Source organism: Podarcis filfolensis (genome assembly GCF_964270895.1).
Source record: "Podarcis filfolensis genome assembly, chromosome: Z".
Classification (NCBI taxonomy): Eukaryota; Metazoa; Chordata; class Lepidosauria; order Squamata; family Lacertidae; genus Podarcis; species Podarcis filfolensis.
Window position 1 is genome coordinate 35,848,605 of NC_139617.1, and position 23,500 is coordinate 35,872,104.

Sequence of the window (23,500 nt, forward strand, 5' to 3'; positions counted from 1 at the left end):
CTTATTGCCTGTATTTATTTTAAATCCCCCATTAAGGTAAGGCTAATCTTGACAAGAGACTGTTTCTAGCCAGCATACATGAGTGAAAAATGGGAAATTTGCACTTTGCTACATGTAAATAGTTATGTGCACACACACACACACACACACACACGCAGGTTCTTGAGTTAAAAACCCGTAATTATTGAGAGGTAGGGTGAAGGAGGATTAACCTGGATTCTGGAAACAGAGTGCTCTTGTGCTTGAATCTTGTCTGGTTGTCCATTGTGAGAACAGGATTCGGGGGTTGGATGGGCCATTGGCCTGACCCAGCAGGGCTTTCTATGTTTTTCCTGGAAGCCACCTGCAGAATCTCTTAACAGCAACCCCCTTCCCAGTTACAAATTCCTTAGCGGTTTACAAAATCCCAGGTTACATAATTCAGATTTTATACACAAACCCATACCCAAAAGAACTGCTGGCCAGCTGCCTTTTGCCCCGACTGCCCAACCCCCAACTCTGGGTTGGTGCTTATTGGATCAATGCTTGGCTATTAGTAGCTGATCCCTACTAGACAGGTACATAAAAGTTGGGATTCATTTGAGACGTTGCTTCACAGAGTTCCAAGGCAGGCAGAGCTTCATTCAAAATGGAAGCAACTAAAGCTACAGCAGCCACAGAGCTTCTAGAAGGACCCCTGGACAGAGGAATCATCTCGCTAGGCAGGCCACTTGAGATGCCTTGAGGGCTTTTGATAAAAGGGGGGGAGCAGGTTTGCACCCAGAGTAGGGTGGTGGTAACTTTTTTCACCCAAGGGCCACATGCTATGGTGGGCTGGGCCAGAGTTGAAAGTGGGCAGAACAACTAATGTAAATCATTCCTCTGCACAGGCTAGCTCCACACAAATCTCTCTATTCTTCATCCAGACAAGCAAGCAGCATTGTCAAGAGTTTTTAACCTGTCTTTGAAAACTCTTTACAATGCTTGACAACAACACACACCCCCACACCCCCAAGGTGCAAAGCAGGGCCAGAAAGCAGGAAAACATTCAAAGGGCCATATACAGAGGCCTGGAGGGTCACATTTAAGATTCTATACCCCAGGCATACTACACACACTAAACAGAGTAAGTCTAGTTCAGTATTCTCCAAAAGTTGGCAGATGCCTCTGGGAAACTCAGAAGCAAGGAATACTGGGAAGAAGAGATGTTCCATTAAGCTGCCATTAACTATTAACTAGAGTAATCAGATCTTGGTCTAATGAATCCCACCAAAAGTCACACACTGTGAGGAAGCAATGTTACACCTCCATGCTCAAAACCATATGCACTGTGAAATGCCAAAATCCTTTCTTTAGGAGACAGGGAATTGGGGAGTCCCATCAGCATCTGAAGAGCCACCGGTTCCAGCTAGTCTGGTCAAGGATGATGAAGATTTATTATTTGTACCCTGCCCATCTGACTGGGTTGCCCCAGCTACTCTAGGCAGCTTCCAGCATATATAAAAACATAGTAAAACATTAAGCCTTAAAAAGCACATCATCTTGACATCTGATGGCAGGGCATTCAACAGGTTTGGTGCCACTACTGAGAAGGCCCTCTTCCTGATTCCCTGTAGCTTCACTTCTCACATTGTGGGAATCTCCAGAATGATGTGAGTTGTCACTCAATCTCTGGGAGGGTTACACTTTCCTTAACCCTGCCTTGCTATGGTTAGAAAATCAATCCAGCTGTTCAGTAAAGTGCCCACTCTCTCAAACAAAAGGAGTTTCTGCACACTCCTATTAACAGTTAGCCAGTATAGGTCCCCCAACAGGATCCTTTTATGATTTTACTTGCAAAAACCATTCAGTCTAATATAGTACAAAAGAATTCTTTTTATTTTTGTTCACAGTAAAACACAAGGAACTGCTGTGACATATTACAACATCCTAGCAAGGACAGCAAATTTTCATCCATTTGGGTTTTTTTCTTCTTTAATTTACTCCTTTATCTTGAATTGCACCATTTCTTACTTACAATTTCATATTTACGGCATTTTACATTTTATAAATGTAAAATATTTACTTATACAAAGAGCAAGGCAGGAATCAATGTTAAATCTAAATAGAGAAATCGCTCTCTGACAAACGGTTAACTAAAAGCAGCCAGGTTTTTTGTTTGTTTGTTAAGGGAACAAAATAATTTCCAGCTTTACCACCGGGATCTTCCTGCATCCCCTTGCCTTTTCATGTGCTGCATTCATGATTCAAGAGATTTACTGAATGCTCCATAATTTCTGTGGTCCATGGTGCAGTGGGAAGAGAACATACTGGGAGATTCTGGCAGGTGATCATGTGCCCTTTTAGTGAAAAATGCTGTCTCTTTAAAAGAGAGAAGGCTCTCTCAACTGAAGGGGTACTTTTGCTGTTGAAAATAAAGCCCATTTTGCAAATGAACCACAAGGGGACAGTTTGCAAGGGGGGAGGACACAATATAGCCAATCCCACTGCTTTTAAATCAAGGGGGGGAATTCAGAAGCATTCCCCCCCAATAGAAATGTAAATAGGCCAACTTGGGGGGGGACGACCAGGGTGGCATCTGGGCAGGCAATGAGAAACAGGACTACCACTCCTTAGGAAGGGGTGGAAGAGAAAAAAATCAGCTCACCCTTTTCTCTTAAGACAGACACAGCAGCAAACACAAAGAAAAAATTGTCTCAGCTAAGGTGAGGCATTTGCTTTGCTGGGGAAGTTCTGCATCCACTGTACTAACCAGAAATCTCCACAGGACAGGTTTCCAACAGAAAAGCCTCAGCTTTCTTTTCCACTCAGGGTGGAAAAATAAACACCCACACAACTGGAGGTCAGCTCAGTACCATCTCATCCAGCAACAAAAGCAAATTTGTGGGGAGGGGAGATGAGAGAAAGAGGGTATGGTTTTCAATGCTGGAGGGGACTCTATCTCATTTCACGGTTAGAGTGAAGTCCAGTCTATGCACAAAATGCAAAAAGTTGAGTGGGGGGGGAATGGGGAGGGGGAAGGCTGAAGGCGGGGAAAAGACTGAGTTGCCATCATATGATAACACTTTGAGAAAAACAAATCCAGGGGTTTCTCAATAAGAGTAACCCTGAGTTGCTTGCAGGAGGGGGAGACAACAGATGCTTAGTTCTCCAGATGAGCACACCCCGAGTATTCCCTGGGGGAGGCTCTGCTCCATATTGCACACAAGTTCACTTAAACCAACCTCTCAGCAGGGGGGTAGGGCAAGAAAAAAGTGGATGAGTTGACAAAAAGTTTGGAGAAATCCTAGCTGCTGCTGCGTCAAAGTGTGTACTACACAGTGGCTTCAAGAGGGACAGAAGTGTTTCAGGGAAGGCCTTGACTGATCACCTACACTTCTAGACCCAGAAACTCAGCCATCCCATAAATCCACTTACGGCAAACAAGTCCAACAAAAGAACTGCCGCCTGTGTAAGCTGGTAGGGTGCTGGACTGACAAAACCCAAAAGCTTTTAGTTAAATTGGGCAGCCACACCTCCCTGTTCTATGCCAAAAATATGAAAATGTTAATACTGATTTTGATTTTCCTTTCCTCATTTCTAGCTATTGTAATCCATGATATGAAGCTGTCCAACATTGGCGTCCTGGGTTCTGGGGGAGGGAGGCAGTTCCTCGGGGCTAGGGGAGGGTGCCTGGGCTGCCTCCGTGACCTCCAGGCTGGGATCTTTGCAGGTCTTCAAAGATTCACAAACGTTGCCAGTGGCCACCCCATCCTCATTGCAGTGACCCTTGCTCTTGTTGTGGAACAGCTCTTGGGCCTTCATCCCTAGGAAACTCTCAGAGCTTGGGAAGGAGCCCACTGTGGGGGGGACGCTGCCAGAGGAGGGCTCCAGCAATGCAGACGACTCCCTGCGGTTGTTGAGCTGCCCAGTGCGCTGGCTGGGCTTCTCAGGGGTGGACACTTCGCTGCTGCTGCCCCGGGTGCTGGGAAGTTCAGTCTCACTGCTACATTCCAGTGGTTCCTCACTGTGTCCCATAGTAGGGTCAGCACTGCTTTCATTTGCTCCAGGCAGCCTGTTGTGGGGGCCAAGGGGAGAGGAGAGAGACAAGTCAGCCCAAGTGACCAAAGGTTTGCCTTCAGAAGCAGCAGCACACGGGCTGGAAACTGCCCCACCTACCCAAAGATTTCACTCCCCCTACATAAGAACAGCCTGCTGGATCAGACCACTGGCCCATCTAGTCCAGCATCCTGTTCTCAGTTAGTGAAACTTAGCCAGTGCGGTATAGTGGTTAGAGACTAGGAACTAGGAAAGCAAGATTCTAATACCACCGCCCTCAGCCATGAAGCTCACTGGGAGACCTTGGGGCAGTCTCTCAGCCTAACTTACCTCACAGAGTTGTTGTGAGGGGAAGAACTATATAAGCCACATTGAGCTCCTTGCAGGAAAGGGTTGGGGTGGGGTTATAAATGCAATGAAGAATAGACCCATGTGTCAAACCCATTGATTTCAATGGGTCTACTCTGAATATGACAAATGTTGGCTGCAACCCCTAAGCTCTGAAAGCCTGCATCAGACATAAATGGTTTATTATGAGCAGCCAGCAAGCCTCACAGCTGCACTTGGCCCCTTTACCTTTCATTGGATTCAGCTTGTTCCACCTTGTTTTCTTCACGGTTCTTCAACAGCCGTTCATTCTGCACTTGGCCATGCAGACTCAATATCTCCACCTCAAACAGCTGCGTAATATTTTTCTGCATTTTGTACCAGCCCTCAGCTGCTTGGAGTTGGAAACTGAAAAAAGAAAAGAAACCTGTGTCTGGATTTTATGTCATTACATTTCCCCTCTGTGTACAAAAGCATTTCTCTTTCAAGGGGGAAAAAGACGTATTCCCCTCCAGGCTATGGCCACATTCACCCCATACATTTACAGTATTATAATACTACTTTAAAGAGTCACAGCTTTCCCCACAGAATCCTGGGAGATGGAGTTTGTGCAGGATGCTGTGAGCTGTTAGGAGACCTTTGCTTGCCTCAAAGACCTAACATTCCTGGAGGTTGACAGGAGTGAAATTGGGATTTGGGGGAGGCCTCTGTACTCCCTTGCTTGGTAAAATGAGCTGAAGGGCGGGGGGGGGGGTTTACCTGGCTTGGATTTTAACATCTTCCAAGTATTTCTTCTGCTCCAACAAGAGGTGGTCCCTCTTTGCTAGCTGATATTCCAGTTCGCCTATTCGCTTCTGAGAAGCTTCCAGCTCCTGGCTCTGCTGCTGAATGCAATAATGTGCTTTCTCCAGTTCTTTCTGAAAGGCCATCTGCAGGCATTCCACTTCCTGGAAGATGGAGGGGGTTAAATAAAGCTAAATGATTGTAGACGGGAGAAGAGAAGACTGAGAGGGAACAAGAGAGGCCAGGCAGAATTATGACAGAACTAATTAAGGAATTGCTGCTTTTGACCTTGGATCTGGGTTTAGCGAAACCACTAACTCATCGTAGGCGCTGGCAAAGGATGCCTGGGGTTCAATTCAACCCTATCATTCTTCCTAGAGGTGTGAGATTTTCAGGTGCTGAAATATTGGCAAGTATTTTTAAAATCTCCCAGCCACAGATAATTTGATGAAAATTGAAATGCCTGCCATCATTTTCTTATTGGAAATAAATATTACTACTGTACTTCTTTAAGTACATGCTTTTTTCAAAGTATGCAGGGTTCAAAGTAGTGCAGCAGTGGCTAACCTATGGTCCTCCAAGCTGCAGGCCTGTCTGTAGCTGCCATCATCCCTGATCGGTGGGGCTAAAAGGGGTCCAACAACATCTGAAGCACCCAGTCTATTGATCTGATGCATGCTCATTTGCAAAACTAGGCTTTATTTCAAAGACCCAGTTTGGCACCAACACCCCACACATGCATTTGTGCACATACACACAGGCTTAAAATGTCAATGGCAACCCTCTGGAGGCTTCACCTGGAGTAAAAAACCTGGCTAGTGCCCCCCCATTGGTAGCTATGGCACTGATTAACTCCCCAGCACCCCTGACCATAAGGCCACACTGGCTGAGATTCATGAATGCTGGAGTCCAGCGGCATCTGCAGGGCCAGCCTGTTGTGTTTGCCCAATGTGAGCCACAAGCAACACTGCTGGCACACATCTCTCCTGAGGCATACCTTAGTTGTGCCAGCCTGCTTGTGCTGAAGCTGTTTCAAACACAACTCTTTCATCTCCCCAAAGACTAGGAGTTGCCTGTTCAACATCTCCATCTGCTGTTGGGCCGACTCACAGTTAGAAAGCTTAAAAGAGAAAGTTTTAGTTAGAGACTACACAACTATTATCTTTTTTAAAAAGTACTGCTTATACCAGAAGATGGGGAACCTGCTGCCCTTCATGTTTATTTTGTATTAAATTTATATAACACCCTTCATTCAAAGATCACAGGGCTGCTCACAACACAAAATGCATACTAAAACAAAAACAAACCAATAGACCCCCCCTCCCCCACGTTACTGGACTCCAACTCCCGCCAGCCCCAACCACACACACAAACAAACACAGAGCAGGGTCCACAATACTGGGATGCAGCTGGAAGAAGTCTTATTGAAACCAAGGACACACACCTATGCACACAAAATAGGGGAAGTGGAACCCCACAGGAAAATTTAGCTCTTACCTTCTGAGAAACCTGGCTCAGCAACAATTCCGTGTGACACATCTTGCTGCTGGCTGTGTTCAACTCCAGCCGCAGGCCTGCGATGATTTTGTGGCAGTCTTCCAGTCTGATCTTGTAAAAAGAAACCCAAACAATATTAGTGAAGCTGGTTAGTGGCACCATATCCTTGGGAGACACCTCCCCCTGCCCTTGCCGGCCCCAACCCCCAACTCAGAGAGTCACTTCTTGTACCTTCAGTTCCTGGCTGTGATTGTAATACTCTTCCCGTTCCTGCTGCAACTGGCGGATCTGGCTGTGGAGCCGAGCCATGAGCATGTCGTGTTCCTCCTGGAACTTGCAGAACTTGGCCTGCTCCATCTTCAGGCTGAGCTTCAGGACTTGGATGTCCTTCTCCTGGAGCCTCAGTTGGTCTTTCTGCCAGGAAGCAGAGACCAGTCAAAAGGGCCCACTTCAAATAAGGGCAAGTTTTGTCAAACGCAAAGTGTAAATGTGTTTATGTGACATGCCTGCTGCATGTCAGTAGTCTGTATTTTATTTCATAGAATCTATACATTGTTTAAAAGCCTCAAAGCAGTTTGCAAAAAAAAAAAAAAGATGAAACAACAAAATCAAAGAATAGAAATAATAATTTAAGACTTTTCAAAAGTTAAAATAACTCAAAACTCGAAACAGATTAAAACTCATACCAATTTTCTAAATATCTGGGTAAAGGTTGAGTGCAGAAACACTCAAGGAAGCCACAAAGCAGAGTTGGTGAAATGCACGGCCTGGAAATACAGTGGTACCTCAGGTTAAGTACTTAATTCATTCCAGAGGTCTGTACTTAACCTGAAACTGTTCTTAACCTGAAGCACCACTTTAGCTAATGGGGCCTCCCACTGCCACCGTGCAATTTCTGTTCTCATCCTGAAGCAAAGTTCTTAACCCGAGGTAATATTTCTGGGTTAGCGGAGTCTGTAACCTGAAGCGTATGTAACCTGAAGCGTATGTAACCCGAGGTACCACTGTATGGGGCAATGTGTGAGAATTATGTGGGCCACATAAGAAAGTCTTGGAATCCTGCACTTCACTCCCAGACCCAAAGTTGCCTTCCATCCCCCTTCCCCAGTAGTAACACAGCAGGTGGTAAACCGCCTGCAGTGTAGGGGCTCCCTGTAGAAACCTTGACTCACCATGGCAGCGTTGTGTTCCTCCAGAGCCGTCACCTTTATCACTTTGCGCAGGAGCCGCCGGTTTCGCAGTGCATGCTGTTGCCTCTTGAAGCGCTCATACAGCAGTTCATTGTGCAGCAGGAGGAGCTGGATTCTGAGAACACTGAAATCATCTGGTGCAGGAGCACCTGAGGGGAAGGCAGAAAGAAGACAATGGTACGCAAAGATGCTGGCACCATTCAACCAGCAGGCCTAAGACACCTTGCAAACAGGACACACAACCAAGGCTGCATACACACAATATGCGTAAGGCACATGGGCTTCCCCTGAAGAATCCTGGGAACTGCAGTTTACCCCTGGGCAGAGCTACAATTCCCAGCACTCTTAAACTAAAGTTCCTCCTCCTAAAGGATTAGGTCTGCAGCTGAAGAATAAGAATGTAAGAAAAGCCTGTTGGATCAGGCCAACGGCCCATCTGGGCCAGTATAGTGGTGCCCCGCAAGACGAATGCCTCGCAAGACGGAAAACCCACTAGACAAAAGGGTTTTCCGTTTTGGAGGTGCTTCGCAAAACGAATTTCCTATGGGCTTGCTTCGCAAGACGAAAATGTCTTGCGAGTTCCTGCGGTTTTTTCCCCCTTCCCCCCCCCTTTTTCCCAAGCCGCTTATCAGCTGATCCGCTAAGCCGCTAAACAGCTGATCCGCTAAGCCGCTAAACAGCTGATCCGCTAAGCCGCTTATCAGCTGATCCGCTAAGCCGCTTATCAGCTGATCCGCTAAGCCGCTTAACAGCTGATCCGCTAAGCCGCTTATCAGCTGATCCGCTAAGCCGCTTAACAGCTGATCCACTAAGCCACTAATCAGCTGATCCACTAAGCCCGCTAAACCACTAATAGCGCTAATCCGCTAATGGGCTTGCTTCGCAAGACGAAAAAACCGCAAGACGAAGAGACTCGCGGAACGGATTCTTTTCGTCTTGCGAGGCACCACTGTATTCTGTACTCACAGTAGCCAGCTAGACACCTGTATGAAACCTGCAAGCAGAATTTGAGCACAATAGCACTCTCTCCTCCTGTGGTTTCCAGGAGCCAGTGTGGTGTAGTGGTTAAGAGCAGTGGACTTGTAATCTGGTGAACCGGGTTCACTTCCCTGCTCCTCCACATGCAGCTGCTGGGTGACCTTGGGCTAGTCACACTTCACTGAAGTCTCTCAGCCTCACTTACCTCACAGAGTGTTTGTTGTGGGGGAGGAAGGGAAAGGAGAATGTTAGCCGCTTTGAGACTCCTTAAGGGGAATGAAAAGAAGGGTATCAAGTCCAAACTCCTCTTCTTATTCAGAAACATTGATGCTTCTAACTGTGGGGGCAGAGCATAGCCATAAAAGCTAACTGCCATCAATAGTCTTATCCTTGATGAATTTGTCTAATTCTCTTTTAAAGCCCTTTAGGTTGGTGACTATCACTCCCTCTTGTAGTAGTGAGTTCCATGGTTTAACTATGTGCTGTGTGAAGGAAAACTTTATTTGTTTTGCATCTGCTAACATTCAGCTTCAATGGATGTCCACGAGTTATAGAAAAACTACTCTCTATCCACTTTCTCCATGCTATGTATAACTTCTATCATGTTGCCTCTTACTCGCCTTTTCTCTAAGCTAAACTGTCCCAAATGCTGCCACGTTTCTTCATAGCAGAAATGACTGTCCAATCCAGCCTTAGAGATGGATGTCCAAGCATTGCCCACAGCATAAAGCACCTTGAACCAGGTTGGTGTGTGCTCTGCAGCCCTGTTTTGGAAAAGTGTGATCTGGCCAGTTTTCCCATGTTCTGGTTAACATCTAGGTTAAATGCCACTGCACTCAGGTTCATGAAGTCTATGAAGAAACTGCAATGGATTACCAGATGCCAGTGAATAGAGGATACACCATTTACACTCTTGGAAGCTATTGAGCACCATCAAATGCAAGATGCCAGTGCAGTGAGGAAAGATGCACAGCAGCTTGATATAAAAGCTGAGCAAAGTTTTGCTCCAACACATGGATTAAAATACATGCCTCAAAGAAACAACAACCTCTTACCTCCAAAGTGAGTCCAGTCAGCTGATTTGCTTAACAAAGGTAATCTGAGGAACAAATAAGAATGGTGGGTTTTCTGGATTGCAGTAAAAAATGTTTGGTTTTTTTTTAAAGCAACAATAAACCCCAGGTGGTTTCAAGCATCACCCTACTGCTCTCACTGTCCTAAGGTACAGGACTACGTGAGTGACCAATTACACCAATGTAGTGGTAAATTTGGGACGCAGGTGGCGCTGTGGTCTAAACCATTGAGTCCAGGGGCTTGCCGATTAGAAGGTTGGCGGTTCGAATCCCCGCGACGGGGTGAGCTCCCGTTTCTCTGTTCCAGCTTCTGCCAACCTAGCAGTTCAAAAGCACACCAAAGAGTGCAAGTAGATTATTAATAGGTACCGCTCTGGCGGGAAGGTAAACGGCGTTTCCATGCACTGTTCTGGTGTCAGTATTCCATTGCGCCAGAAACGGTTTAGTCATGCTGGCCACATGACCTGGAAAAACTGTCTGCGGAGCGGACCAACGCCGGCTCCCTCGGCCTGTAAAGTGAGATGAGCGCCACAACCCCAGAGTCGGTCACAACTGGACTTAAATGTCAGCGGTCCCTTTACCTTTCGTGGGAAATGTAGCAATTAGCAAGCCATAATTTTTTTAAAAAAGGCAAAAAAATCAGAGCAAGTTCTTAAAGTGGAGCATGCAGGTTATATGCACTGTTTTGCCAATCTCTACATAATGTGATTAAGATTTTGAATTGTTTGGCGAGGGGGGGGGGGGGAGCTGTGCTGAAGGAGACCAAAGGACGAGAGGAAGGTCACACAGCTATTTTCAAGCTTTCCACAGCCCCATCCCATTTTTCCAAGAGCCACATGCCAATGGTGGGGCCAGAGGCAAAACTGGATAGGGCAACAAATGAACCTCAGTGGTGGCTCCCCATTTATGGAACAGTCACACCCCAGGCGGGACGTATGCCTAGCACCATCACACTATTTTATTTTAGGTGACAAGGCAAAAACATTCTTATTCAAATAGGCCTTTGGATCTTAGCTTTTTGCTCATATTTTAGTGAAGTTCATTTATGATATTTTTTTATATGTTACTTGCATATTTCAGGGTTTTGTTTGTTCTTTTGTAAGTCGCTTAGCATTTCTTTTTCCTGAAAAAAGGTAACTAGAGGATAGAGACTGTTGTATGTAGAAACTAGCCTACTGTATATATAAAACAAACACACACACACACACACACACACACACACACACAACTTTTCTACAGCAGGCTAGTTTCTACACACTACATACTACTCTCTCTACCCTCTGTTCAGACAATCAAGAGGAACCATCTACATTCTGGTCATGCAAAAACACTCAAGGAGGGCAGTGGCCCAGGGAGCATTTGGGGGCGGGGAGAGAACCAGAGTACCCTGGAGAGTTGCATTTGGCCCCAAGTCCTCAGCACTACAGGGAACAGACGAGTAACTTGAAACGGTGGTTCAGTCCTGTTCTTGTCACCACACTAGCTCCAGCCTTAAGAATACAAGCTCTGCCGTCACTTACTGGTCAAGCCGTTTGCTGTGGGCATCTGCTCCATGCTGTATGAGCTGATCCAGCATTTCCAAGGGGGATGGGGAGGAAGAGTTCACTTTGTCATGACCTGCGTTGACATTCCTGAGAAGCTCTTCAGTCTTCTTGCTTACAAAATGGTAGGCCGTCTTTGGCAAAGCCACTTCGAAGAGGTGCTCATAATCAGGGGGCTGCTCATCCCCAAACCCCATCCACTTGCGTGCAGGAATCTTGCAAGGGCTAGGGGCAACAATGTTTGACTCCAGAGACACCTGGTTTTGCTGGTGACCAGAAGGATGATTCTCGGAGTATCGGCCGGGTAGGTCAATAGGCGTGAAGGTTTGCTTAGGCATATCCAGTGACCTTTTGAGCCCAGATTGGGCCACACCTGGTGTCGATGCTGCAAGGGGTGACAACGCCAGGGGCTTGGAGTCCAGGTTATGCCCCTGTGAACTTGAGGCAGCCAGCTGGGATTTCTTCGAGCTGGGGAGACCCTCATTCAGGCGGTAGAAAGGGGAGTCAAAACCTCCCCGAGGCACCACAGGTTCCGCGTCTGCTGTGGTGATCTCTGAGATCTCTCTTGATATGGCATCTAAGGACAGAGAAAAGCAAAGTGTGGATGGATCAGACATGCTGCCCTATATTTGCTCATCAGTGGCAGGAAATCCACCCGCCTTAGCTGCTGTTGCAAAAGGTGAAGCACTGAAAATAATTTAACCTTCTGGTGTTATCACTCCTTGAGGAATCACTTTGTTATTAGGGTCTGAGACCTGCCAGGGCAGATTCTATGCCAAGACAATACATACTCCAAATAAAGAAAACACTTGGGATTCTCTAACTATGTACGTTATTCCAGTATTTCTTTTTTTAAAAAAAGTTTTTTCAGGACAAAATGCCACATTTGGTATTTTGCAGAATTTATTTTGGGTTTGCTAGGCATGTGACAGTGAAGCTCTAGCCCCTTGGCAGTCCTGTTCATGCAGCCCAATAGCTTTCTGAGATTTCAGCAGGCATTGCCCTACATACTTTCAACAGTCTCTTTACAGCCATGACAGATAGAAACTTGACAGCGGAAGTTGCTTTAAACCAAGTCTGCCCACTGGCTCATCTAGTTCAGTATTGTCCAAACTGAGCAGCAGCAGCAGCAGCAGCAGCAGCAGGCTTTCCAGGGTATCAGACAGCGAACCTTTCCGAAGCCCTACCTGGAGACGTTGGTGGATTGAAGCAGGGACCTTCTGCATGCAAAGCAGATGCTCTACTACTTGTTTTCAAAAGAGAGATTTCTTCAAGCAGCTGAAGCTGGTGCCTAACATTAAGTTCTGCATTCCCCAGGGAAACCATGACACGTGCACACACATACTGCCCTGCCCATGCCTAAACTGCTAGTCTATAAAAAGACTGTTTTCATTCGGCTCCTACCCAAAGCTGGACAGAGGCATACAATTCCCTCTGGAGCCACACAAGGTGAGATCCCAACAAGCAGACTCATGAGCACAGAGTCCACCCTCTTGGCCATGATGTTCTTGAACTTCCCGATGCCCCCTACCCCATTACCTTCCTCTCGGTCCTTCTCACCGCTGTCTTGAGAAGAGGCCTCCAGGTCACCCAAGATGCCAGGAAGGTCACTTAAAGTTACCAAACTTTTACTGCTGTGAGAATCTTTTATGGGAGGGGGGAGAGAGGGGGAAAGAGAGGGGGAAAGAGAGAGAGAGAGAGAGAGAGAGAGAGAGAGAGAGAGAAAACAAAATATTTTAACTTGTTTGCTATGGCAAACATTGTTGCAATGCAAGTTCAAACCACACCAAAAGGCCTCTTCTCCAAATTATCACAAAATTTGGCTGTACCCACACACACTCTGGAAGAACTTCCACACTTATCGACTGCCATCTAATGAACTAGCAGAGACATGATGTGCAAATGACACTCCCAATTTGTAAGAGATGATAGAGGATAAAGATTTAGGACAGGGGTCAGCAACCTTTTTCAGCCATGGGCCAGTCCACTGTCCCTCAGACCATGTGGTGGGCCGGACTATATATTTGGGGGGCGGGGATGAACGAATTCCTATGCCCCACAAATAACCCAGAGATGCATTTTAAATAAAAGCACACATTCTACTCATTAAAATCACACTGATTCCCGGACTGTCCGGGGGCCGGATTGAGAAGGCGATTGGGCCGCATCTGGCCCCCGGGCCTTAGGTTGGTGACCTCTGATTTAGGAGGTAGGAATTCAGGTGAAGCTTACCAACAGCTTGAGAACTTTGGGTGATGTTTGGCTGTCGGGACAACGAAGACCTTGCGGGATTGGTTCTGCCCTCCTAGAAGAGAGCAAGAATTCCATGCAACAGACACATCTCCATCACAATGCTTCACATGTTCCCCAAAATCAAACAGAAAAGGAACACCCCCAACACACACACACCAATTAAAACCAGGACCACCAAGAGTGTGTGCAAGGGAAAATATAATACATGTTTTCTGGAGGAGCTTCCCTCATATACCCAAGTCACTGCTCCGGGTGTGCCTCCTCCAAGGGCAGGTAATTCAGCCCGTGCCTAGGAATGAACTGACAAAATGACTGCCCCCCACAAGCCAAGACTGATGGGAAAGAAGGAGACTCAGCAGCAAGTATGGTGTAGAGTGCCCAACTAAGACCCGGGAGACCAGTGTTCGAATCCCTACTCAGCTATGAAGCCCACTGGGTGATCACAGGCCCATCACCAACTCTCAGTGTAACCACCTCACAGTGTTGTTGTGGGGAAGAACCATGTACATTACCATGAGCTTCTTGAAGAAAAGATGGGCTGTTAATACAGGTGTCCACCCACTTACGGGTTTACGTTCTGGGCCCTGGTGCACACAAGCAAAATTGTGTAAAGTGGGGTTCACCCTCTAAAAGGCCTCGAAATACCTACTTTCCCCTGCTTTCCAGATCTCTTTCCTGCTCTTTCTCCAATCCAGACCAAAATATCTACAGCTGAAGCTCTGAGGCTGGCTGGAGGCTGGAAGATGTGTGGGAAAGCGGTAGTGGCTGCTGCTGTGCTACCCCGTGTGTCAGCTGTTAGGTGGGGAGGCTGATCAGCCTAAACAAAACCTCCAGTCTCTTCCTCCACCCTCACTGTATCTCCTTTTTTGGCTCCAGGGTGGAACTCTCCAGCTCTCTCCCATTTCCTGGTATGATTCTATTTATTAATTTCCTGGTGCCATGCATATGCAAGGGCACACGTTAGTAGAACATGTATGTGGGGAGGCGGGGAATGCCTGTAAGTCTTGCAAAGAAACAGCAAGTAGCCTCCTACCTAAAGCAGAGTTCTTTGGACAGGGCTATGCAGACTTCAGACTGGTCAGAGCTAGTAGTGGCCCCTTTTTTTAACAACTAGATTTCAAAGTTCTATGAAACAAAACCAGGTGCAAGGAACATACGGTTTAAAATTAAACAAGAGGATGCCTCTTGAGTAGTGGAATTAGTTTTCAGAACCAGCACTGTACTCAAAGTCCTTTCATCCAAAAGTCCACTCCATGGTTAGTCCTTAAAGCTTTATTCATTTCAGCACCATAATGTAGGGTGGGGAAAGTCATGTTATGGTTGCTTCTGATGAACTGGGAATCAGAATCACCTTGAAAGTCTCATAAAAGACAGCCATAATCAATTACTTTTTAAATCTGCTCATAGGCCAAGTTCAAAAGTGGAATCCCCATTTTGCCAAACGTTATCAATTTTGACGGTACCTTTTTAGGAGGTGCAGTGGAAACTGAAACATGAGCAACTTCTTCTGAACTGCATGAGGGAGGTGGGGAGATGGCAGTTTCTGGGCGGGCACCTTTCTCGACTGTTTAAAAGAAATACAGGGAAAAAAATATTCCGTTACAAATGTTAATGCATGACCCTTTTTTTAAAGCAAGGGTTGGGGAGAGCACTTCTCAGCTTCCCAAGGACTATGCTCCCTCATGGGCAAACATTCCAGGTGTCGTGTCCCAGTGGGCAGGACCAGAGGCCAAAAGTAGGTAGAGCAAAGTTAACTCTTTACCTTTGTACCACAGGTTATGTACCAGCCATACAGAATTTAAGAGGTTTCTATACACCCACATATATCTCTCTTCCCACCAAACACACTCACCTCTATCCATCCTCCAGTCAGGCAACCAAGGGTATATTCTGGCCAACCAAAAGTACTCAAAGAGGGCACAGAGCAAGGCTGCTGGGGCACACCTAGGAAAAGGCCCAAGGGCCAAACAGAGAGGCCAAAAGGGCCGCTTTGGGCCCCCACGTATGAGAGTTTAGCGTTTAGAGGCTTCGGGGGCTTGTGCAATAATGTCACAGGCCAATGGTTTGGCACTTAACTAGTTTTTGTTGCTGACAAACCTGCCAGGGTGCTGAAAAGAAAACCCCAATATGGCTGGCCCTACCTGGTATGTTAAAGGTCCTGTTGAGAGTCTGGGCTGTGGTATAAGGTGTCTCCAAAACAATTCCAGGGGAGTGGGGGGGAGTGGTCATGCCACAAGCAACGGCAGGGCTCCAGAAGGTCACCTGGAAAAAGAGTGGCAGGGTTTCTCCCAGTGTACCCAATAGAAAGGAGGGAAAATCAGACCTCCTGCATCCACTTTCAATGCCATCACCACTTTAAACTTCCATCTCTGTTCCAGTCTTCACCAACCTGGTGTACCCTCCAGATGCTTTGGGCTCCCAACTCCCATTGACAAGGCTGGGGAGCTGACGGGAACATGTCATCAACTAGGGCAGCAAGGCAAGAGCATTTTAACCCGGCACTGGCTGCCTGTGTGGTTTTGGGCCCAATTTAAAGCATTGGTATCAAATTTTTTGTTAGTCAGTCAGTCTTGGTATCAAATTAAATAAAGCCCTGCATGGCTATAGACTCAAGTCTCTGCAGAAGCACCTTCTACAAGGCCAGCCAACTCAATCATTAACTTTGACTGGTGTGTGTGTCTGCTGATTGACGCTGCTAGGATTTGTGATTCAAGGATGCATAACAGGGCCTTCTCTGTGGTGGCACCCAAGCTTTGGCACTCCCAATACAGGAAGCTGCCATACACTGAAGTCAGACCATGCAGTCAATCTAGCTCAGTACTATGAAGACTGACTGACAGTGACTCTCTCAGGGGAATCAGACACGTCTTTCTCAGCCCTATCTGGAGATGCTGGGGATTGAACCTGGGACCGTCTGCAAGGCAAAGCCGGTGTTCCAACACTGAGCTGGGGCCCTTCCTCATAGCTCCCTTCTAGAGCAGTGTCTGTCCTCCTCACTTTTTACACTGAGACACAGTTTGAGGATGCTCTTGTTTTCCCAGGGCTTTACAGATTTGAGATTTTAATTGGCTTAATGCTCTACCACTGCAAGTGATCAGTATTTATGGCTTATGCATTCTTTCATTTGATGTATTTTGTTCTGTTATCTTTTATTATACATTTTCCTGAGATCTTTCTGGAGAACAATTCATAACTGTAACCAGTAAAAGAAAAATGTAACAGTCACAACACAAGCAGGGTTACCTGCTCAGTTGCCAGAAACGAGGACTGAAACTTCGAGATCTGAGGTAGCTGCCCTGACATTCGCGACAGCCGAGAAGTTGGTGTTCCTGTATTTTTTATTAAAGAAGATGGAGAAATAAAGGGTAAAAGGGAATTATTTCTCCCAAAATTAATAAAGCTGTATAAAAATTATTTCCTATCCAGCAGGATTTCCCCCTCCCAAAATTTGTAGAGTGTGTTTTTGTGTGTGCGTGTGTGTCTAAATACACACACACACACACACACACACACACACACACACAAACTTGGAATGCTATAAAAATGAGGCATTAGGAACATAGGAAGATGCTGCATCATCATCATCATCATCATCATCATCATCTATTTATACCCCGCCCATCTGGCTGGGTTTCCCCAGCCACTCTTGGTGGCTTCCAACAAAATATTAAAATACAATATTTTATTAAACATTAAAAGCTTCCCTAAATAGGGCTGCCTTCAGACGTCTTCTAGAAGTCTAGTAGTTGTTTTCCTCTTTGACATCTGGTGGAAGGTCGTTCCAAAGGGCGGGTGCCACTACCAAGAAGGCCCTCTGCCTGGTTCCCTGTAACTTGGCCTCTCGCAGTGAGGGAACCACCAGAAGGCCCTCGGCACTGGACCTCAGTGTCCGGGCAGAACAATGGCGGTGGAGACACTCCTTCAGGTATACTGGACCAAGGCTGTTTAGGGCATTAAAGGTCAGCACCAACACTTTGAATTGTGCTCGGAAACGTACTGGGAGCCAGTGTAGGTCTTTCAAGACCAGTGTTATATGGTCTCGGCAGCCGCTCCCAGTCACCAGTCTAGCTGCTGCATTCTGGATTAGTTGTAGTTTCCGGGTCACCTTTAAAGGTAGCCCCACATAGAGCGCATTGCAGTAGTCCAAGCGAGAGATAACTAGAGCATGCACCACTCTGGCAAGACATTCTGCGGGCAGGTAGGGTCTCAGCCTGCGTACCAGGTGGAGCTGATAAACAGCTGCCCTGGGGACAGAATTGACCTGCGCCCCCATGGACAGTTGTGAGTCCAGAATAACTCCCAGGCTGCGCACCTAGTCCTTCAGGGGCAGAGTTACGCCATCTAGGACCAGGAAGTCCTCCACACCTGCCCGCCTCCTGTCCCCCAAAAACAGTACTTCTGTCTTGTCAGGATTCAACTTCAATCTGTTAGCCGCCATCCATCCTCCAACCGCCTCTAGACACTCACAAAGGACCTTCACCGGTTCTGATTTAAAAGAGAGGTAGAGCTGGGTATCATCCGCATACTGATGAAAACCCAGCCCAAACCCTCTGATGATCTCTCCCAGCGGCTGCATGTAGATGTTGAAAAACATGGGGGAGAGGACAGAACCCTGGGGCACCCCACAAGTGAGAGCCCAGGGGTCTGAACACTCATCCCCCACCACCACTTTCTGAACACAGCCCAGGAGGAAGGAGCGGAACCACTGTATAACAGTGCCCCCAGCTCCCAGCCCCTCTAGACGGTCCAGAAGGATGTTATGGTCAATGGTGTCAAAAGCCGCTGAGAGATCCAGCAGAACTAGGAAACAGCTCTCACCTTTGTCCCTAGCCCGCCAGAGATCATCGACCAGTGCGACCAAGACAGCTTCAGTCCCAAGATGAGGCCTGAATCCCGACTGGAAGGGATCCAAATGGTCCGCTTCTTCCAGGAGTGCCTGGAGTTGTTCAGCAACCACTTGCTCAATCACCTTGCCCAAGAATGGCAGATTTGAGACTGGACGATAGTTGACCATATTGGCCGCATCTAAAGATGTTTTTTTAAGAAGCGGTTTGATAACCGCCTCTTTTAGCAGGTCTGGGAAGGCTCCCTCACAGAGAGAAGAATTCACCACCCCGCAAAGCCCATCGCCCAGCCCTTCCCGGCTAGCTTTTATAAGCCAGGATGGGCAAGGATCAAGGAGACAGGTGGTTGGTTTCACTCATCCAAGCAGCCTGTCCACATCCTCGGAGGTAACAGATTGGAATGGATTGATCCCACACAACTTGACTAGACAGGACTCTAGCACTCTTCCACCCTGGCCCTGCTCCCACGGTGGAGTCTACCTCTTCCCAAATCTGAGTGACTTTATCTGCAAAAACACCGTGCAAAATCATTGCAGGAGATCATGTGGCCCGTACTGGGCCCTGATGTAGCAGGTGGTTTCGCTAAATTGCGAACCACCTGAAAGAGTCTCCTGATGCTGTTTTCTGCAAATGCAATAGAGGCGGTGAAGAAAGTCTTCTTCGCCGTCGCTACCGCCACTTGGTAGGCTTGACATTGAGCTCTAACCCGTGTCCGGTCAGCTTCAGAATGAGTTATCCGCCACCGGCGCTCTAGCAGTCTCAGCGATTGTTTCATTGTCCTCAGCTCCGTGGAAAACCACGGGGCTGTCCGGGCTCCACGCAATTGGAGAGGGCACTTCAGAGCCAAACAGTCAATAGCCCTGGTTATCTCCACATTCCAGCAGGCCACCAGGAAATCAGCTGAAAGGCCATCAACATGGGATAAAACATCCCCTGAACTGCATACACAGTTCATTGTTTTATCTAGCTCAGTATTGTCTACACAGACTACCAGGAGCACTCAAAGACTTCGGAAAATGGACACTGCCAGCCCTACCTGGAGATGTCAGGCATTGAACCTGGGACCCTCTGCATGCAAAGCAGATGTTCTATTAACGAGCAACAGCCCCTTCCAGGAATATAGGAAGCTGTGTTATACCAAGTCAGATTCTTGGTCAATCTCATTTTGTACTATATACTCTGATTGGCAGTAGCCTTTTTCATTGGATGGAGAACATGGGGGTGGGCTTTCTTGAACCAGCTGGAAATGGAAATTTACAGCACAGCATGAAGTTCTGAAAGGGGCTCAGCAAAAGAGAGCTAACCACTGCTTTAAAGCAGTATAAGCAACTCAAGTGGGGTACAGGGAAGACAGTGGCATGTCAGAACATGAGACACATAGATACAGATTCCAGAGCAGTCTTGAGCAAGCTATGGTTGCCCACTGCAACCATTACTCTGGCTTGCAATAAACCATGGTTTGCAAAAACCAGGATTCAACCACAGGCACGGTGTCTGCTTCCATCCCTCCACTTGCTGCCTCATACATGAGTTCACTTACCATGCACACCAACACTAGCCAGGTTCCAGTTTAGATAAGGTTAGCAAAACCAGTTTATGACAGGGTCTGCTTAGCATCAGGGCATGTGTCACAGGAAAACATGGTTAAGGCAAAAAAAAAAAAAGAAGCCCCAGAGAATGGCATTCTGAGGAGAGAACTAGTAAACTTGGTTTGCTAGAATGAGCAATACATCTGCTCCTAGCAGGTGCTTCAAGGATGGCGCCTGCTGTTTATAGACATTCTGAAGAGCTGGGGGACCTTACCAAAGTTTCTCTGCAAAGCAACAGAAGAATTGGAAACAAAATCAGAGGAGTGATGCTGAACGTAAGAGCTCATCTGCTGGGAAGGTGAATAGTAGTCATCTTCACAGGAAGCTTCGGCTGGGTCCAGGGAGATACGGGCACATTCTATCAAAACATCATGGGTTTCTAGCCTCTTCCACCTGTTTTAGGTCCAAGCACCACCAGTCAATTTCCACCACGTCACAGAATTTATGATACAATCTCTATTTACAGGAAATATTTATCAAAAACATTTAAAAGATTTTTGAAAGCCAACCCTAGGGTGACATGGGTGTCACTATGGTCTAACCTAGGGATGGTTTTAGAAAGGGTTCATTGAAGAATGCTATGAATGTAGTATTTTTATTTCAGAAGGGACGAGCTAAATGTTCAATCACAGCCTCTCTTTCAAAAGGGATGGGAATGTACATACCTCCGAGGGTCGAGTTCGTGATCCTTGGATCCGGTCACTAGCTCCGGGTGGATGCGCACATGTGCCATCATTGGCTGGAAGAAACAGAGAGAGAAAATGGGTATTTTATCTTGGTATATCATAAAAAGAGCTCTGTTGGATCAGACCACTAAAGGCCCATCTAGACTAGCATACTGTTCTCATACTGGTCAGCCAGATGCCCATGATGGGAAGCATACAAGCATGACCCAAGCCCAACACATCTCTCCCCACTGGTGATTCCCAGCAGCTGGTATTCAGAAGCATACTTCCTTCTTACTGTGGAGGCCGAAGATATCCACCAGGGTCAGTAGCCAGTTACAGTCTGATTGTCTTTGAATATGCCTAAAACACTTGTCAAGCCATCTAAGTTAGCCATCACTGCCTACTGTGGAAGCAAATCCTGTTGCTGTGTGTTGTGTTGAATACTTTCTTTTTTCTATCATCAGAAGTCTAGACGACTATTTGACTGTTACAACACAATTCTGTTATTTCCGGGTAGCAGTAAACAAACGTGATGAACATAGGACTGGGGGTGGCACGCAGGGGGCGCTGTGGCTTGCCGATCTTGGGCTTGCCGATCTTAAGGTTGGCAGTTCGAGTCTGCACAATGGGGTGAACTCCCAGTGTTCTGTCTCAGCCCCTGCCAACCTAGCAGTTTGAAAGCGTACCAGTGCAAGTCCATAAATAGGTACACTGCAGCAGGAAGGTAAATGCCATTTCCATGCGCTTTGGCTTCTCTCATGGTGTCCTGTTGCACCAGAAGCAGTTTAGTCATACTGGGCATGAGTCAGAAAGCTGTCTGCAGACAAGCGCTGGCTCCCTTGGCTTGAAAGCGGAGATGAGCACTGCACCCCACAGGCAAATTCAACTGGACTTGGCCACCTAGGGATCCCTTTGTCTTTAAGAACATTAATCTAATCTAGCTCAGCGCTGTCCACCATGGCTGGCAGCAGACCTCTAGGGTTTCAGGCAGGGATTCTCTCCCACCTCCATCTGGAGATGTCAATGGGGGTTGAACCCAAGACCTTCTGTATGCAAATATATGGCCGTTCCCTATACACACCTGATTGCAGGTATTAATTTTCAGTTCCAATTGATTGCTGGACTTCCGGTTTCTCTTTAGAAGCCCACTTCCTCAGATGCAGGTTCAACTAGTTATTCATTTCGGTACAGTGAATGGCCAATACAAAAATAAATAAATACCAGCAATCATGCAATTCCGAGAAAGAAGCTTGGGCCAGGTCTTTCTGACTTACAGGTACACACAAACAAGACGTGCTTTAAAGAAAAAGATTTACCTTGACTATCTCTTCAAAGGTCTCCAAGTTTTCTTTCATACTGTAGTGGGAGCGCAGAAAGGAGACAAAATTGCAAGGGTACATTCCATAAAGGCGGTGAAAGAGAGCATACACACTGGCATGGAGGTGGACCAGGTAGATCTCAGCCGTGTGTCCTAGGGAGGGAAAGACGTGAAACAGGTGACAATAACTCCTATAATTGACATGTGCCATCCCCCTAAAAATACTGCTGTGTTGTAAATATTATCATAGTAAGTGCCACAATTATATAGGTGCACAAAGGTAGCGGGGAGAGAATAATTTTGAACAGAACTGGCTGTGAGTTCAGCACCTTAGGAAAATACAGCTTCATTTTTAGAAAACTGTGTGCAAGTCTGATTTAAACTCCATGGCTCACTCTGGGACAATCTGTTAAAATGGAGATTAGATGACAATCTTTACAACAATTTAAAATGCAAACATTAAAAATAACCTACAATCACAAAAATGTGGTGTGTCCTGAAAATTTACATCTCGGGTGTCAGAGGTCAGAATGCAAGTGTGTCTTCAATGTAGCCGATTTAAAACCCAGACAATGAAAGATCAAAATGAAGCCCCAGTAATCTGGTTGCTGCATTTTGCACTGATAGAAGTTTCCAGTCAATTTCAAGGGCTGCTTCTTGTAAAGCACAATGTCAGGCTGAGACACAATGACTGTGACACAATGTTATACAATGAGCTTTCAAGGTAAGAGTCAGAATTTAAACCCTGGTCTCCCAGGTCCAACACTCTGAAAACACAATGCCATAATTTCAGGGGGTTGTGTATCCATGGCCAGAATTGTAGTCTGAATTTAGGACCTTCAGCAAGGCTGGGAGAATTAGTGAACTGCCTTATTCTGAGCCAGGCCTTTGGTTTATTTAGCTCAGTATGGGCTACATTGAGAGCTATTCGATTTGGGTTACTTTGATGTGGGTGGACTAAAACTCCCGCCATCCTTGACCATCATGCTAAGCTGGCTGTGAATTCTGAGAGTTGTAGTTCACTCACATCTGGGGACCCAAGGTTCAACAACACTGATCTATGCTGACTGGCAGGGGCTCTTCTGCATGCAAAGCAGATGCCCTACCACTGAGCTACAGACGTTCCCAAGGATAAGCTTGTTCACAGCAGACCTTTTCTAGCATCTCACCTGGATTCTTCAAGTTCCAGGAAGCAAGGCGACCAAAGATGCCAAAGTAGTCATGCAGGTACTGCTTCCCAGAGTGGGGGATCATTGGCAGCATCGTTATTAACACTAGCACACCTGTGATGAGGACCACTACATCCGCGTCACTCTGCAAAGGGGGGCGGGGGAGACAGTTATCCAGAGGTTTAAGATTTCCTGACAGATGCATCACAAGTATTAGGAAAGCCCTCTCCTCCACTGCCTTCGTTTCTGTAGG

General features: G+C 46.7%; 1 protein-coding gene across 8 annotated transcripts in view; it reads right to left on the reverse strand.

The window, feature by feature from the left end:
* Positions 1 to 1,834: 1,834 nt before the first annotated feature.
* TSC1 (TSC complex subunit 1) overlaps positions 1,835 to 23,500 on the reverse strand; it is a 32,414-nt gene continuing 10,748 nt past the window's right edge. For 5 of the 8 annotated variants that reach the window (XM_083596282.1, XM_083596278.1, XM_083596280.1 and 2 more), the window contains exons 5-22: positions 23,248 to 23,392; positions 22,077 to 22,231; positions 20,758 to 20,831; positions 20,307 to 20,485; positions 16,903 to 16,988; positions 15,801 to 15,921; positions 15,123 to 15,223; positions 13,639 to 13,711; positions 12,946 to 13,050; positions 11,386 to 11,983; positions 9,848 to 9,891; positions 7,797 to 7,963; positions 6,856 to 7,038; positions 6,625 to 6,735; positions 6,125 to 6,247; positions 5,104 to 5,291; positions 4,594 to 4,752; positions 1,835 to 4,033 (exon numbers count right to left, since the gene is read on the reverse strand). In XM_083596282.1, the coding sequence (XP_083452408.1) occupies positions 3,559 to 4,033; positions 4,594 to 4,752; positions 5,104 to 5,291; positions 6,125 to 6,247; positions 6,625 to 6,735; positions 6,856 to 7,038; positions 7,797 to 7,963; positions 9,848 to 9,891; positions 11,386 to 11,983; positions 12,946 to 13,050; positions 13,639 to 13,711; positions 15,123 to 15,223; positions 15,801 to 15,921; positions 16,903 to 16,988; positions 20,307 to 20,485; positions 20,758 to 20,831; positions 22,077 to 22,231; positions 23,248 to 23,392 (3,087 nt within the window). In that variant the 3' untranslated portion in view covers positions 1,835 to 3,558. The remainder of the gene's footprint in view (positions 4,034 to 4,593; positions 4,753 to 5,103; positions 5,292 to 6,124; positions 6,248 to 6,624; positions 6,736 to 6,855; positions 7,039 to 7,796; positions 7,964 to 9,847; positions 9,892 to 11,385; positions 11,984 to 12,945; positions 13,051 to 13,638; positions 13,712 to 15,122; positions 15,224 to 15,800; positions 15,922 to 16,902; positions 16,989 to 20,306; positions 20,486 to 20,757; positions 20,832 to 22,076; positions 22,232 to 23,247; positions 23,393 to 23,500) is intronic. The other 3 variants (XM_083596283.1, XM_083596284.1, XM_083596285.1) reach the window with 1 other exon arrangement.